Here is a 14,246-nt window from a genome sequence, read left to right as displayed (position 1 = left end):
GAGCACGCCCTCTGTTGGCGACAGGAGGGACGGTCCTGGACCCAGCCCTGACACTGTCAGCATTTGGGTCCAAGTGAAGTTCCAATAAAACCTGTCCTTTTAAAAAGCTCAATTCAAAAAGTTCACCCTGTACAATACACATACTAACTCAATCCAGGTGTCTTAAATAATCAGCCAGATATATTTATATCACTCTGAGAAACAAAATTGAGATTTGATTGATCTTTAATTCCTGTTCACAGAAGACTTTAGAACAGTGCATAACCTGTCCATAAACACTTTGAATTGCCTAAAAAGGACAGTCTATTATCCCAGAATAGGTATACATTGTTATAACCCTTGTCATTGTGGTTTGTTTTGTGGTTTGCTTTTGTGTTTGATACCTGATGGATCCTTCCACCTGGTTGTTTCTCCCACAGTCTTGTTCATTTGCTCCACCAAGTACCGTCTATACAGCCGGCTGCTGAATCTACAGATAGAAAGCTTAAATGTTGTTTGTGTAAGACCCGTAAAATCACACGGCGGTGACTAAAACTGGGGACCAGTAGACTCCGCTCTCGCCCAGCGAGACCACCGGTACCTCACAGTACGCTCGTCCGTTGTTCGTTATCGTCGGTGTATGTATGTGTGTGTGTGTGTACGTTGTTGTGTTTTTGTTTTAATAACGACGCAGATGGGAGCGAGTGTGAGTGTGCCGTGGTGTGTGTGTTTTGCTGGTGGTGTTCGTGTGTGTATGTAGACGGGTCCACCGGTGCGTGCCGCACGCTAGACCGCGTTAGACGCGAGAGTCTCTCGGCTCCTTTCGCCTCGCTCACCCGATATCCCGTGGTGACGGGGGTGAGCGACTGCGAGCCCGAGAGACGCGTCGCTGTGGGCGTGACGTGTAAGCCGCTCATGGATAGCTCTCTCTCTCTCCAAAGATCTGCGGATCCCATGGTGAACATGGTGAGAGAGAGAGAGAGCTGGAGTAGGCGCGTCACGTTCTACAGAGCGCGTGCATCGGTGGGTCTTGTCCATTTGTTTGTGTTCTCTGCCTTTGCGTGTTCGTTTTGTCCTAGAGTGTAGTGTGCTTTGTTTTATGTAATTCCTCTCTTGCACCCCTCTTCACTGTGTGTGGGGAGGGGCCCATTTGAGGTCCCATGCATCCTAGGTGCGTGTGTGTTATATGTTGTGTCTGTGTTTTTTGTTTTGTTATTCCCCGGAGGGCCCCCCCTAAATATGTTTTTGGGGGGGAGCTACGGGGTTCCTGAGCCACGACAGGTGGCTCAGAAGGCACTGCTCCATAGAGAGACCTGACCATTGGGAGGGGCCCCTGAGCAGGGAGGAGCCCCTGTACCACTTTGTAGGCTGAGGATGCCTGGGGTGTAAGGACAGGGTGCCTCCTCATGCCAAGAAGGGGTCCCTTCCCCCCTGTGTAAAAGGGGGTTCAGTGGTCAGAGCAGTGCGCGTTTTGTGTTATGTGTTGTCTGTGTGTGTGTGTGTGTGATGTGTTGCAGGTCGCTCCTGGTGGTGGACTGCGGCACTCCCGGACCTAGTGGGGTCTCCAGGCGGAGACCCTCCCCTTCAAGCTCGGGGTGACCAGCGTGTCCCTGATGCGGATTGCCAGGGCCCTGGTCTCTGGCGCTCCTGGGTTGGGTGGAGGAGTCCACCTTGAGATGAGGGGCCCCGGGAGGGGTTCACTCCCCAGGAGTCTAGCGAAAGGGCAGGGGTCAGCTCCGAGCGAAGAGGTAGGTTCGGGAGGTGTCGGTGGAAGCCGTGGCCGCACCCCAGTGTGGCGGCCTGCACACATCCACACCTGTGACGTGTGTTGGGCCATGTGCTCCTGGTCCGCACACAGCGGTGGGGCTTAAGCGGCCTAATGGCCGGTTAGGGCGCGAGGGCCCTGTGACCGACCGGGGCGTGGTTATCGTCTTGTTGACGGCCCAGTCGGTCCAGGGTCCCGCCCAGGAGGCGAGCTAATGTGTTTGTCCTTTTTGTGTTTCAGCTTCAGGACTGCAGGGAACGGGTCCCTGCCTGGTCTGCGTCCTGTGAAAAAAAAGCTTTTATGTGTTTTGTGTTTCAGCTCAGGACGGCAGGGAACGGGTCCCTGTCTTGTCCCCGCCCTCCCGCCCCTTTGTTGTGTTTTGTGTGCTGCCGCTGTAAGCCGCACATCCGGAGGGGACTGCGGCTTTGGTGGGGGGGTCTGTCACGTTGTGGGGGGGCCCCCTGCCGGTCGCCCCCGTTTACAGCGGCAGATGTCCTGTTTTTGGTCACGTGATGTTCGTCTCTCAGGTGGGCGGGACCCGTGATCCGTCTCACCTGAGGGTCATTTGTTCGTCTATATATGTCTTGTCTTTGTACCAGTTGACTGCTGGTTATTATTTCCTTAATCTGGATCTATGTCACGGGTATTTGGTTTGCGCACTTTCTATTAAACCATCCTCTTTCCCTGAGACTTGGCGTGATCGCTTCCTTTTTAGTTGCTCACACTGCCCGTCACAATATATACACACACACACACACACACACACACACATTCTGTGTAATAGACAGGACTGGCAAAAGCTACTTTTGTCACAGGTTTATTAATCCCACACTAATTAAATGGTGTATCCATGACATAAGCAGCACTTTGAAGTACAATTGTAAATAATTTTTATTTAGTTTTTAAAATTATGTATTATGTGTAAGCCTGTGATTGTGTATAAACTATATGTACAATTTTCCTTATTAGACAAATAATTGCCCATGTGTATACGTATATTAAACCTTCATAAGACTACACTTTGGTGGCCCCTACACTTCAACATCTGTTTACAGAGTGTACATATCATTTTAGACAACAGAAATAGTTTGAAAAATATATACAGAACATGTCCACATCATTATCACAAATATTACAAGGGCCAGATGCCTTACATCCTTACATTTAGTAGAGTGTAAGTCCTAAAAAGACAATGCAAACATCTTTAAATTGATAAAGAAATTAATAGTTGCCCTTAGTGATGTTTTCAAGCCATCCGAGAAAGCTTGGTGGTATTTTCCCACCTGCAACCTAATGCCTAGTTATGTGCTGACCTCGCTTCAGAAGGAAGATATTCCCTCAAATGTTTCTCTGTCTTAATGTTTAGAGACTTCACCAGTCTTTATGCTGCCATAGCAGCAGCCAATACGTATAGTAGCACTGAGTTTTCTTGCTTGTTTGAAAGGGAGAAAGCAAAACATTGTGCTTCTTTTTCCCTATCCGTTAACAGAAGTGCTGTGATACTGTGTAGTATGAGCTAGTGTAATTTTCCAGTTACTGAAGAGCCTTTGAGATACCTCCATATCAAAAAGAGTACCCTGCCAAATTTAATTACCCATCTTCTGCGAGTATCTGGAGGCATTATCCCATGAAAGACAAAGCTGTTTAAACGTATGTACCAGGCAAATATGGTCTCCTGTGTAATCATGACAAACTTGTGTCACAAAACTAAAAATATATTTATTTGATTTACCACTCAAAAATAATTACCAATACATTTCATGAGTGACTTTTAACTCTGTCCTTATGTCAAAAGCAGTTCAAGTTAGTATGTAGCTGAAACAGTATGTCTCGGGTGTCAAATTATTTTTGATGTTTATTCAAGAATCAATCAACCATCTAGCTCACCACCTGGACTGGTATGTAACAATTCAGTCCAGATGTTTCTGCATGTATATTATTACAATACTGAATGGACATGCCTGAATATTACATGGGAGAAAATTAATAAACATGAAGTCCCATATTGCACTATTTTCAGATTTCTCAATGTCTTTGCAAATAAATCCAGCATTTGATTTTGCATTGTGTTGTGATAAATATTTGTGCTACATCAATGTTTCAGTAAGTTTTTTGATTTAATGCCCTCCCGATTTTAGCAGATTCATGGCATATTCATAGCTGTCATCAGTATTTCTGAATCCAACACATTTTTAAATTGTATTCATGTGAAAACAAAAAACCTTAAAAATAAAATGCCTCTGGTGTATTGTAGTTATAAATGAACAAAATTTGAATTCACACCACTTGTGAGTTAGTTGTCATCAAGCATGTATAACAAACTGCATTGCTCATTAAAGCCTTTATCCAGTAACTTGAAGACTGAGTATTCCACAACTTAATGAACTGTGTTTTAAGAATGATTACATAAAATTCCCTTAGACTCTATGCAACCAAAATCAAAACATTGTTTTTGTCAGTAGTAAATATTGATTTCTCTAACAATAAGCATATTATTGCATCATCAACATAGCTAGACAGCATGATAGACTGAATAAATCAGACATTGAATACTTGGTACAGGATGACCAGTGTGACTGGCATGCTGTGTTTTCCCAGTTCCACATTCCCCATCACCTGACTACTTTAACTGCTACCTAAATGACAGTGCCTGACAGCTCACACACAATGGTGTGAATTCACTTCTTATTAGCAAGTAAACCAGAATACAAGTCAAATGGATACTTCACAAAACACAGCTAAATCATCATTTAACACTACGTAACGGCATATGGCTACATGGCTGCCACAAAGTCACAGATGGGCTGCCTTCATTCCAAAATCCTCTATTTAAAGAGAACCCCCCTCCACGCTGCTTTCAGATACCTTTTCGAGGTCTTCCATGACCAAGTCTTGCTCATTGACATGGTTGACCCTCCTTGAGCTGTTGTTGTCCACACTGTTAAGAGAAATCGGCTCTGTAGAAGGCAGCAGGGCTGGCAGCACAGAGTTGCCCTGCACCCTGTGTGAATAAGTCTTTCGCCGGTGCCCACCTGCTGCACATGGCCAGAACTTAAAAATGGCTTGGAATCCACGGCGGAAGTTCTCATTGAAGAACCCATAAATGATTGGGTTGACGCTGCTGTTGAAGAATGCCAGCCAATGAGCAAAAGGATAGATATAGATGTTTATAAGCCTGTACTGGTGCTCGGTGAGCCTCACATAGTCTGTCAGCATCATCAGCGTCCACAAAGGGAGCCAGGACAGGACGAAGAGCAGGGCCACAATGAGGAGCATCTTAATGACTCTTTGCTTCTTCTTGGACACGCTGTGGCGGTTGTCGTGGCCAGATTTCCCACCTGTTGGAACGGCAGTTTTGAACAGAGTGATACCAATCCTGGCATACATGACCACTATGAGGGAGAGAGGGGCCAGGTATATGTTGGCAAATAGGACAGTGGTGTATATCTTTCGCATCTCCTGATTGGGCCAGTTCTCCCGACACCAGTAGAAAGGACTTGTCCTGTTGCCACTCCCAAGAAACACACGAATGCTTTGCTCTTTGGTGACTTGAAGCATGACTCCAGAGGGACACATAATTGATATTGCTAGGACCCAGATAATTGCAATGATAAGCATGGCTGTCGATATTGTCAGTTTTTGCTTGAAGGGATAAACAATGCATCTGAATCTGCAAAAGACAACATATGTCAGTTACGACTGCATCCTTGAATAAAACAAAGGACAGTGTCACACAGAAAGAAAAAGGACAATGACACAGACACACATTACATTGTTATTCAGTACATATCTTGTTTGCATATTATATGTTGTGTTTTTGTAGATATGGAATATCTACACAAAAATTTTGCCCCATACTTTCTGCTATATCTGTAAATGCCTAAATAGTTATTAATAATAATAATAATAATAATAATAATAATAATAATAACTGTTAATAATAATAATAATAATAATAATAATAATAATAACAGCTAACATTTTTCATATCTTAGGCTATGTTCAGCTCTTTGTACTTATGGTGTTGTGACGATGGCAGAGCGGCGAAGGATGAGACACGGAATCCCTTGTTTCGCAACAGACGTCACTTTTAATTTACAGATATTGTAAATAAAGTTTACCACATACACACGAAACACGTGCAGACTCAGACAACGATGAACCCAGGACACTGCGCGAACGCACATTAAGTAGACAAACGACATAAGTCCCATGTGATTACGAGACGAGCCACAGGTAAGACAGATGATCACAAGACATAACCGCACCCACGGAGATCCACAGACGCAGACTAGGAAACGTAGACAACGTAAACACACGCCCAAAAGGGAGGGGCCGGGCAGGTGTTTCTTAGGACTCCCATTTAGAGAGCGATCTCCTACTCAACATGTGAACATTTTAAACTCTGTGTAGCCTGGTTTTCTATCTGTCTAATTTGTTTATTAAAACTCTATGCCCTGTTATAGGTCTGATTTCAGTCAGGAATAGAGAGTTTGTTGGTTTTTTTTTATGACTCAAATTTTATTGGTTTTCCATAAAGAAAAATATACAACAATTCCAGATTCATATAACAAACATTAGTATTGTCACGGTCACAGCTCCGGACCCTTCCCTGTGGGCATGCCGTTATGTCGTCTGCGTGCAGTCATGTCCATATTAGTAGTTCCGTGGGTGTGGGTTGTTTGTGAGCGTGTTCGTTGTCGCACCTGTGCCTTGTCTCGAGATCACAAGGGTATGAGTTAAACACCTATTTAATGTGCGTTCGCGCAGTGTCTTGAGCTCGTATTTGTCTAAAGCTTGTGTCAGTGTGAGTCGCGCTATTAGTGCAGCACTTTCACTTTCGAAATTAAAAGAAGCGTTTTATGTCACCGTGCCTACTTGTTGTGCCTTCCTCGTCCCACCGTAACATAAAGACGAGCCGACAAGATGCCGGGATACGCTCCTCGGAAGAAGAAGGGGAAGAAGAAGGGCAAGCGCCGCCCTTCGTCCGTCCCTGCACCTGCCCGAGGAGCGTTGATGGTGGAGGGGACCTCCCCCCCCCCGGGCAGACCTGGAGGAGGAGAGTCCTTCCCCTTCCGAAGACTCAGAGGAAGAGACGGAGAGAGAAGCCAGCTCCGCTCCGTCCGATCGCTCCGCTCCCCTCGCAACTGAAAATATCAGTCCCTCTCCGTCCGTTTACTCGGCACCAACCGAGTATTACGGAGAGGGAGATACAGACATCAGTCCTCCGCTATCCGTTTACTCGGCACCAACCGAGTATTACGGAGAAGAGAATCCAGACGTCAGTCCTCCACCATCCGTCTGCTCAGATCTAACCGAGTATTGTGCAGAGGAGCCTGACGTCAGCCCTCTGCCGTCCGTGTGCGCGCCCCTCGCCGAGTCCTACAGCGAGGGCGAGGAAGCGGCTAGATCTCCCCCCTCTGTGCGGTCCGAGGAGACCGTACGTTCCGAGAAGAGGGAGAGACCGGAGAAAGAGGCGCGTTCTGGCTCTGGGGTAAGCAGGATGGACTGCTCGCCCTACATCCCCTCCGAAGAGGCGATGTCCCAGAGCCCAGGAGTCTCGGAGGAGGAGATGGAGATGTCAGGGGGCGAGGAGGTGCTGCCCCGGAGAGTGCAAGAGACGCGTAGCCCGAGCTTGTGTTTCGGGGTGACCCCCGAGGCGCCTGGTACCCTGGCCAGTGAGCGGCGTCAGGCAGACCCTCCGCCAGCACCCAGGAAGAAGCCAGACGCGCACAGAACGAAGCCAGCGGGGCGCGCGTTCACCTGGGGCGCCAAGTAGCGCTGCGCGCGCGGGAGGATCAGTCCCGAGGACCGGGGTGACTTCGCCCCCGGTTTCGCCTGCAGCCCTGGGAGGGTTTGCGTCGCTGGTCGCGCTCATGCAAGCGGGGAGAGCGATCTCCTGGCTGCCAGTTCCTGTGTGTGTGTTAGTCCCGTTGTGTATTCCGAATCCCTTTTTCCCACTTGTGCCTCTTGTTGTCCATGTACCTGTGTGTGTGTCTATAAGCGTGCCCGTGTTCAATGTGTGTTCCCCTGTCTTCCCAGGGTGGGTGTTCTAGAGCTGTTCGCGGCGGTTCCCATCATCGGGGGAGACGGCTCTCGGAGGCTCGTGATCCCGGCAGCTCCGGACCTGCCCGTCGGTGTAGGTTCAGGGCTTTTCCAGCTGCGCGAGATGCTCTGGGAGTAGCGAGCCCCTGGTGGAGGGTTCTGTCACGGTCACAGCTCCGGACCCTTCCCTGTGGGTGTGCCATTATGTCGTCTGCGTGCTGTCATGTCCATATTAGTAGTTCCGTGGGTGTGGGTTGTTTACTAATACACCGTAACAAGTATTAGTAAACTTTCTGGATTCTCCATAGAATGTGCTACAATAATTATATTATTTAATTTAACAAGAGAGCTTGTTGCTTTTAATATTAATCAAGATTGGTATGCCATTTGGCACAATATTTACATACATTCATATATTTCAAAGTGAAGCACAGCATTTACAAGGCCATGCCACACATATTTGATGAAATTGTCTAGTGACAAAAATTGCAATAGGTGCAGACATGGTTGGACATTATATCCATATGATTTGGTAATGTACTGACAATGTAGTTTTAAAAATTCTGTATGTTGTGCATATCCTATCTAATTGTTATGATGTTGAACATTGTTTTGTTTCCTGCTGGGAGGTAACTCTACCGTAAATTTACAGCAAAAAGGAGTTTTATTGGCAGCTTCTAAAAAACATATTGAATAATACGCCACTGTATTTCTTGGAAATCCTTTGTGAGACTTTTGTGAGAACCAAGCTTCATAAGGCAAAGTACACATAAAGATTATACAGCACCAGTCTAGCATGGTAATGTGCACAATAAGATCATCGATACTTCACAGGTAGTAGTATAACCTATGGCTTAAATAGAAAGACTTATGGCTACTAATGAAAAACAGGTGAGTGTAATAAACCTCTGGTGGTCAGAAGTGGTAATGCTGAGAAGATACTTCACAGTTAGAAAAGAAAAAACAAGTTATAAAACACAATGAAGAAGATAATACCAATAAAGCAGTGACATATGTAGGGGTTTCACCTACTAATCCTTTAAAAGTAGATATAATTTGTTTTACCTTAATTATTAATCAGTCTCATTAATTTAGAATCAGTCTCATATTCTAATTATACCAGAACCACAAGTTTAGTTATCAACTAAAGGTAATTAATGGTTTGGTATCTGAAGGATTTAACTATGAATTCTTTGGAGGTTTTGGCAACAACCACTTTTGAATGACATCAACACAGACAATTTGGTGAAAATAAATGATACATTTATTTAAATCAACTATTCTAAAACACAAACAGCATCAACAGGTATCAGTATATTAACAGTGAAGACTGGGTATCTAGTGTGTGTGTGTGTGTGTGTGTAAAAAGGGGAGGAGAGTAATGTGTGCGCGCGCTTGTGCGCGTGTGAGGAGGCGGGGGTTGTAGTCTCAGTTCTCCTATGGAGAACAAATCAACTGAAATGGCGCCGACTTTAAACAGTAGGGCAGCGCGACTATGTTAATGAGCTCAGCTGGTTTATTCCAACGTGGTCAGAACAAAGGGTAATGGTGCTGGCTTAATAACTAAAAATTAATGTGGTGTGTCTGAAAATGGGGAAGACTACAAGTTGTTCATTAATTAGATAAATAAAAACATGGAGAGATTGCATGCAAGGTGGAGAACTTTGTGTGTACAAATCTTAATGAAGATTATGAAAATAAAGTTAAGGATTTTGGGTAGTGTCGTTGTCCTCCCTGAATTAGGAGGGAATTTCCACCACAGGCTCCTCGTTGATTAAGGCGACGTCATCCAGGTGTGCTGGGAATCGTCCTTCTGGTTCTGAAGTCCAGGAATGAGAGTCTCGTTCACAGCAGGGAATTGATCGCCTTTGTTTCAGTCCGTGTGGCCACGTTAACAAGCTTGATTGAAGTAGTTTGGTGAATCTGTTGTCGCGGTAACATTGATCGGTTGCTGGTTAGATTGCACCGTAACTCGGGCTCGTTAATGAAGTAATACGACTTTCAGCTGTTTGCTGTTAGTCGTAGCAAAGTTCGCGTGTTCTCAAAGAAAACCGGAGAGAGAGAAATGACGGAGCCTCTCTTTAATAGGTCTAACCTCGGTGTCAGTCAAACCAGAGAGAGAGAGATGAATGGCTGTTCAGGGTATTTAAACACCTGAACTGTAGACACACCCTTACTTCCGTCAAAGCAAGCTTGTTCAATGTGTTGCCAGTGGTACTGCCACCTGCTGGTTTAGCATGGTACCTACAAATAGAATTAGATACAATTTGAGAAAAATGTATCAATTTCAGAAAATTTGAGAGTGGTGGGTAATTCATTTCAAAGTCATGGTTCTAATCCACTTAAAGGCTCACTACCCCATGGTTGAAATGCTGCGTTGGTAATTCGTAATAGACTTAAAGGTCTGAGTGAGTGTGATGTCTCCTGGGGAAGATCAGTATTGTGGAGAGTGATAAAGATGCCAAAGCTTTGGTGGTCATCAATTTCTTAACAAGTGAATGTATTTTAAGATTAATTCACTGACTATGAAGGATTTTAGAACAAAAGTGACATTTGCAGTCCAACATGTTTTTGTAATTATTGTATTAGCACATTATTTGTCATACTGCAATTGCTGTATCTTATTGCTTTGGGTGTTCAGCCAACAGGACATTATAATATCTAACCTAAAAGTAATGAATGGACACAACAGTGTATCTACTGTACATCAGAAAATGAACCCTAAGACAATGAGCACTGATACATAATAAACAGGTCTTACAGAAGGTAACAGTATGAAAATAAAACGAACGTGATGAGTCCGTCATAATCCAAGATTCAAAATAAATGATAATAATAATAATGAGATAGCATGATCATAGTTTTGTCCATTTCAAATGGACCGACAATCTCAACAAACATGGCTGACTTCAGATTTTCTAATTTCAAACATTTTCAACCCAGCAATGCAACAAGCTGTGAATTTGTCTGTGTCCATAAAAGAAAATTGTGTATCATGGTATTAGAATGTTTCTGGGTGTAGTCTAAAATGTAAATCTAAGAAGGCCGAAGCTACAAACCCCTAAAAGAAAGGCTTTGCGAAGGCCATCATCTGTGCAAAAACATCATTTGCTGAACCTCTGCTGCTCTCACTGAATGTGTTCACATTTCTTGTACATGTGGATAGTACTGTCCCATAATCTAACACCACACCATGTGGTGTTCCTCAGGGTTTTAATCTAGATGTCATTATTAAAAGTATTTATAAATATGAACCCAACTGTGATGTCTCATGTGTATCAGCGTTTATTTATGCCTTGATGTTCAGGCTGCTTTCAGTGTCATCCAGAACTACATATAATTCAAACTAGAAATGGAGATAACCATAATTATCATGTCAAAATTAGAAATTGCAGAAGGACAATCCTAATTTCTTTATTCACAAATCATTGTGTTTAGAGCGCATTGCTGCTCAGCCTATTCTCTGCTCCCATTCCCCCGTCCTTCATCTGAGAGTGCTTTACTAATCTTATCTAACATCTGGAATCATGTACTTGGTATTTTTGGTATGTACATGTATGTTTGACTACTTATTTGAAGTCTATGTCAAAAATAACTGTTATGATGCAATTGCTGTGTCCACAAAGTATAAATTCTCATGTTATTATATATAAATTTACCTGAATGTGGAATCTGCTGGCTTTGGTGAGGAAGCCCTTAAAAAAAATTCTGTTCAAACAGGAGAGACCTACACACCTTAGTGATGAAGGTGAGTATGTGCACTGAGAACCACTACACTGGAGATGTGCTTTTAGGAGAGCAAACATTATCACTCAAGAAGTTGAGTTACTACACTGATTTAAATATAGATTGCCCTTGTAATGTAGACTACCCTTGAAGGCTCGAAATTTTACTTGGACCTTTCTGGCAATGTGTAATTTTCAATTCTATTTAAAGAATAAGGGGTCCTGATTTGTCTCTGATCTGTTATGGTCTCTGATTCATCGCATAAACATCATAGTCATACATGCTTATGTTTATTATGCCTTGACCACATGTTTTCTCTATGGTTTCTTTTTATTTTTCCTGTGTTTGTCTGCATTTATTTAAATCAAAATCACCCAATGAGCTGGTCTGTTTTTTTTTTTTTTGGAACAGATAACCAATTTCAAATAATAAATAACTCGATGCAGCATAAACTCTAAGATGTCAAAAGGGTTTCGTTATTTGAAAGGTCACCTTACAGTCTGAAAGAGCATCCTTTATTATTTAAATTTATAATGCAGTAAGGTGCAGTTTCTCTGGAGGCTTGTCTTCATTTAGTATTTCTAAATAGTTGATGTTTTGTAAAGTGACCTCAGTTATGAGAAAAACATTTTTCCTTTTCTTATTTTTGATAGTACAAGGCTAAAATGCTTAAGTAAATAAAATCCTGCAAAATTTAAAGGGAATGTATGATGAAAACAAAACTGTATTTTAGCCCATGTCTGTATCCCTTTGCCACACCAACATACCTTCTTTTTTATTATTTTTACCTTACAGTTTACTCAAGGTAGTAGCAATACAGGTTGATGTGCTACTGCAACCACAGAACTCCTTCACTTCTCCACCCACAGCCTCCTCCACCCACAGCCACTTTCCTCCACCTTCAACTATCCATCTAATTGAAAAGAGGAAGAGAGACACACCGCGAGGAAGTAAAACTAAACAAGGCCACACACACAAACGATAAGATATGACAAACCATTAAGCAGACTAATAATGTACCTTCTGTTTCCATTTTCCCCTCTGTCTGCATGCCGTAATAACAATTACAGATAACTGCCAAATTCCGTGTTTTAAACTTTCTAAAAAACAATGTAAAGAAAGGAGAAGGTAAGAAAAAGTAGCTCTCAATATATTCAAAAAATTTTGGTTTTGGTTCCGTGTAAGCTGTTAAATTGTAGTTTGTCTGTAAAGTTAATTGCTGGTCATAAAGAAAATATCATTACATATATTTTTTGCCAGTTGAGACAGCAAAACTCAAACCTTTATATATTTTAGTTCTTTCAATAGAACTTTGTTATTGCACTAGAAATCAAAACCTGCCTGAAGGTATGGTGACAGAAAGTCTCTAGTATATATTGAGTTTAGATAGATGTTTGGGGAGATTAATGAATTGTGTGGCATGTTTACAGAGCAAATTTTCCCTCTTCATTTCCCAAATGGCTTCCCTCCTACCCGAGAAATACTGAGGCGAGGGAAAACGAGCCTTTCCTGATATCCACCCTGGGCCTGCCACCTCCTGCCTAACTAGTAATGGATGAAGGATCAACCCACTGCTCTGGCCCCTCTCACCACCCCGATTTCTCCCCTGCTCTGCACTATTACCAAACATCAAGAAATTTAGGACTGAATAAGAATTACATATGTATATAAATACACACAAAGATGAGAATTATTTATCATTTCCATCTTTTCTTTTCATTTATGTACCTAATTGTTGTTATGGTGACCGGCGTCAACCAGAAGAGGATGGGTTCCCCCTGTGGCATGTCTGACTGAATATCTGAGCATTTATTGCACAGTCAGGACCAGCTAGCAGTTCAATGAGAAACAAAACAATAATGGTGATAAAACATATTTGTTGACACTCTCTGAAGCTGAAGGGTTTATATGTATATTTGTTGACACAGACAAAGAGGGTAAGCTGTATTATATTGTTATCAAATTGATAAAAACCAAGGCTGAATAAAAACTGTTTGAGAGTAGTAATGAGAAAGGACCACGCTACCTTTTCAGCTATATCGATGGATGCTACTACTCATGGTCCTTTATTTGAAGAAGCACTGATGTTGCACATGTGAAGCTGAATAATCTTCATGCATTTTCTGAAGAATGGTTCCTGTTTGAGTGTGGATTCCAAGCTGATTTTTGTCTCAATATATTTTTATAAATAGAGGACATATGGAAGTTATGCATACATATACATCCCCCTAATGTTTCTCTTCTCCTGGCCTTCATCTCAACCATTAACGTTAATTAACACTTAATTAAAACAATGTTCCACCAGAGGCACACAGAAAGACAGCTGCAGATTCAGTCTGAACACAGGACAGCTGCTGAGTTGAGAAACTGCCTTAGTCTCATCAAAGCTTATTTGCAGATGCCAGAAGATGAGAAGTCAAACGAATTGTTGACAATACTAACTCACAAAGGCTGTTACTGTGCTAGTATTGTTTAAAGAAGAGAGGCACACACAGAGATAGTGTATCGTCAGGTGTGTATTGCTCGAGTGCCGGTACAGTGCTGACTTCCGGTGTCATAATAACATCCTCCATCCCGTAACATCCTTCTTTACAAAAGTAAAGAAAACCCAAAATACACGATACACAAGAAGTACCTGAACTTATTTCAGAAAGTAGTGAAGTGGTTACCACTCTTAAAAATGTTAAATAAACTTAACCCAGTAAACCTATGAAGACATACAGTAAACCTG

The 14,246-nt window shown here is 42.8% G+C and overlaps 1 protein-coding gene across 2 annotated transcripts in view; it reads right to left on the bottom strand.

Annotated features, from left to right (window-relative positions):
- Positions 1-2,598: 2,598 nt before the first annotated feature.
- npffr2a (neuropeptide FF receptor 2a) overlaps positions 2,599-14,246 on the bottom strand; it is a 45,979-nt gene continuing 34,331 nt past the window's right edge. For both annotated transcript variants that reach the window (XM_077000852.1, XM_077000853.1), the window contains exon 4: positions 2,599-5,414. In XM_077000852.1, the coding sequence (XP_076856967.1) occupies positions 4,574-5,414 (841 nt within the window). In that variant the 3' untranslated portion in view covers positions 2,599-4,573. The remainder of the gene's footprint in view (positions 5,415-14,246) is intronic.

Source organism: Brachyhypopomus gauderio, chromosome 3, assembly GCF_052324685.1.
Source record: "Brachyhypopomus gauderio isolate BG-103 chromosome 3, BGAUD_0.2, whole genome shotgun sequence".
Classification (NCBI taxonomy): domain Eukaryota; kingdom Metazoa; phylum Chordata; class Actinopteri; order Gymnotiformes; family Hypopomidae; genus Brachyhypopomus; species Brachyhypopomus gauderio.
The sequence above is the reverse complement of the archived record's forward strand: the minus strand, read 5'-3'. Positions and strand labels throughout refer to the sequence as shown.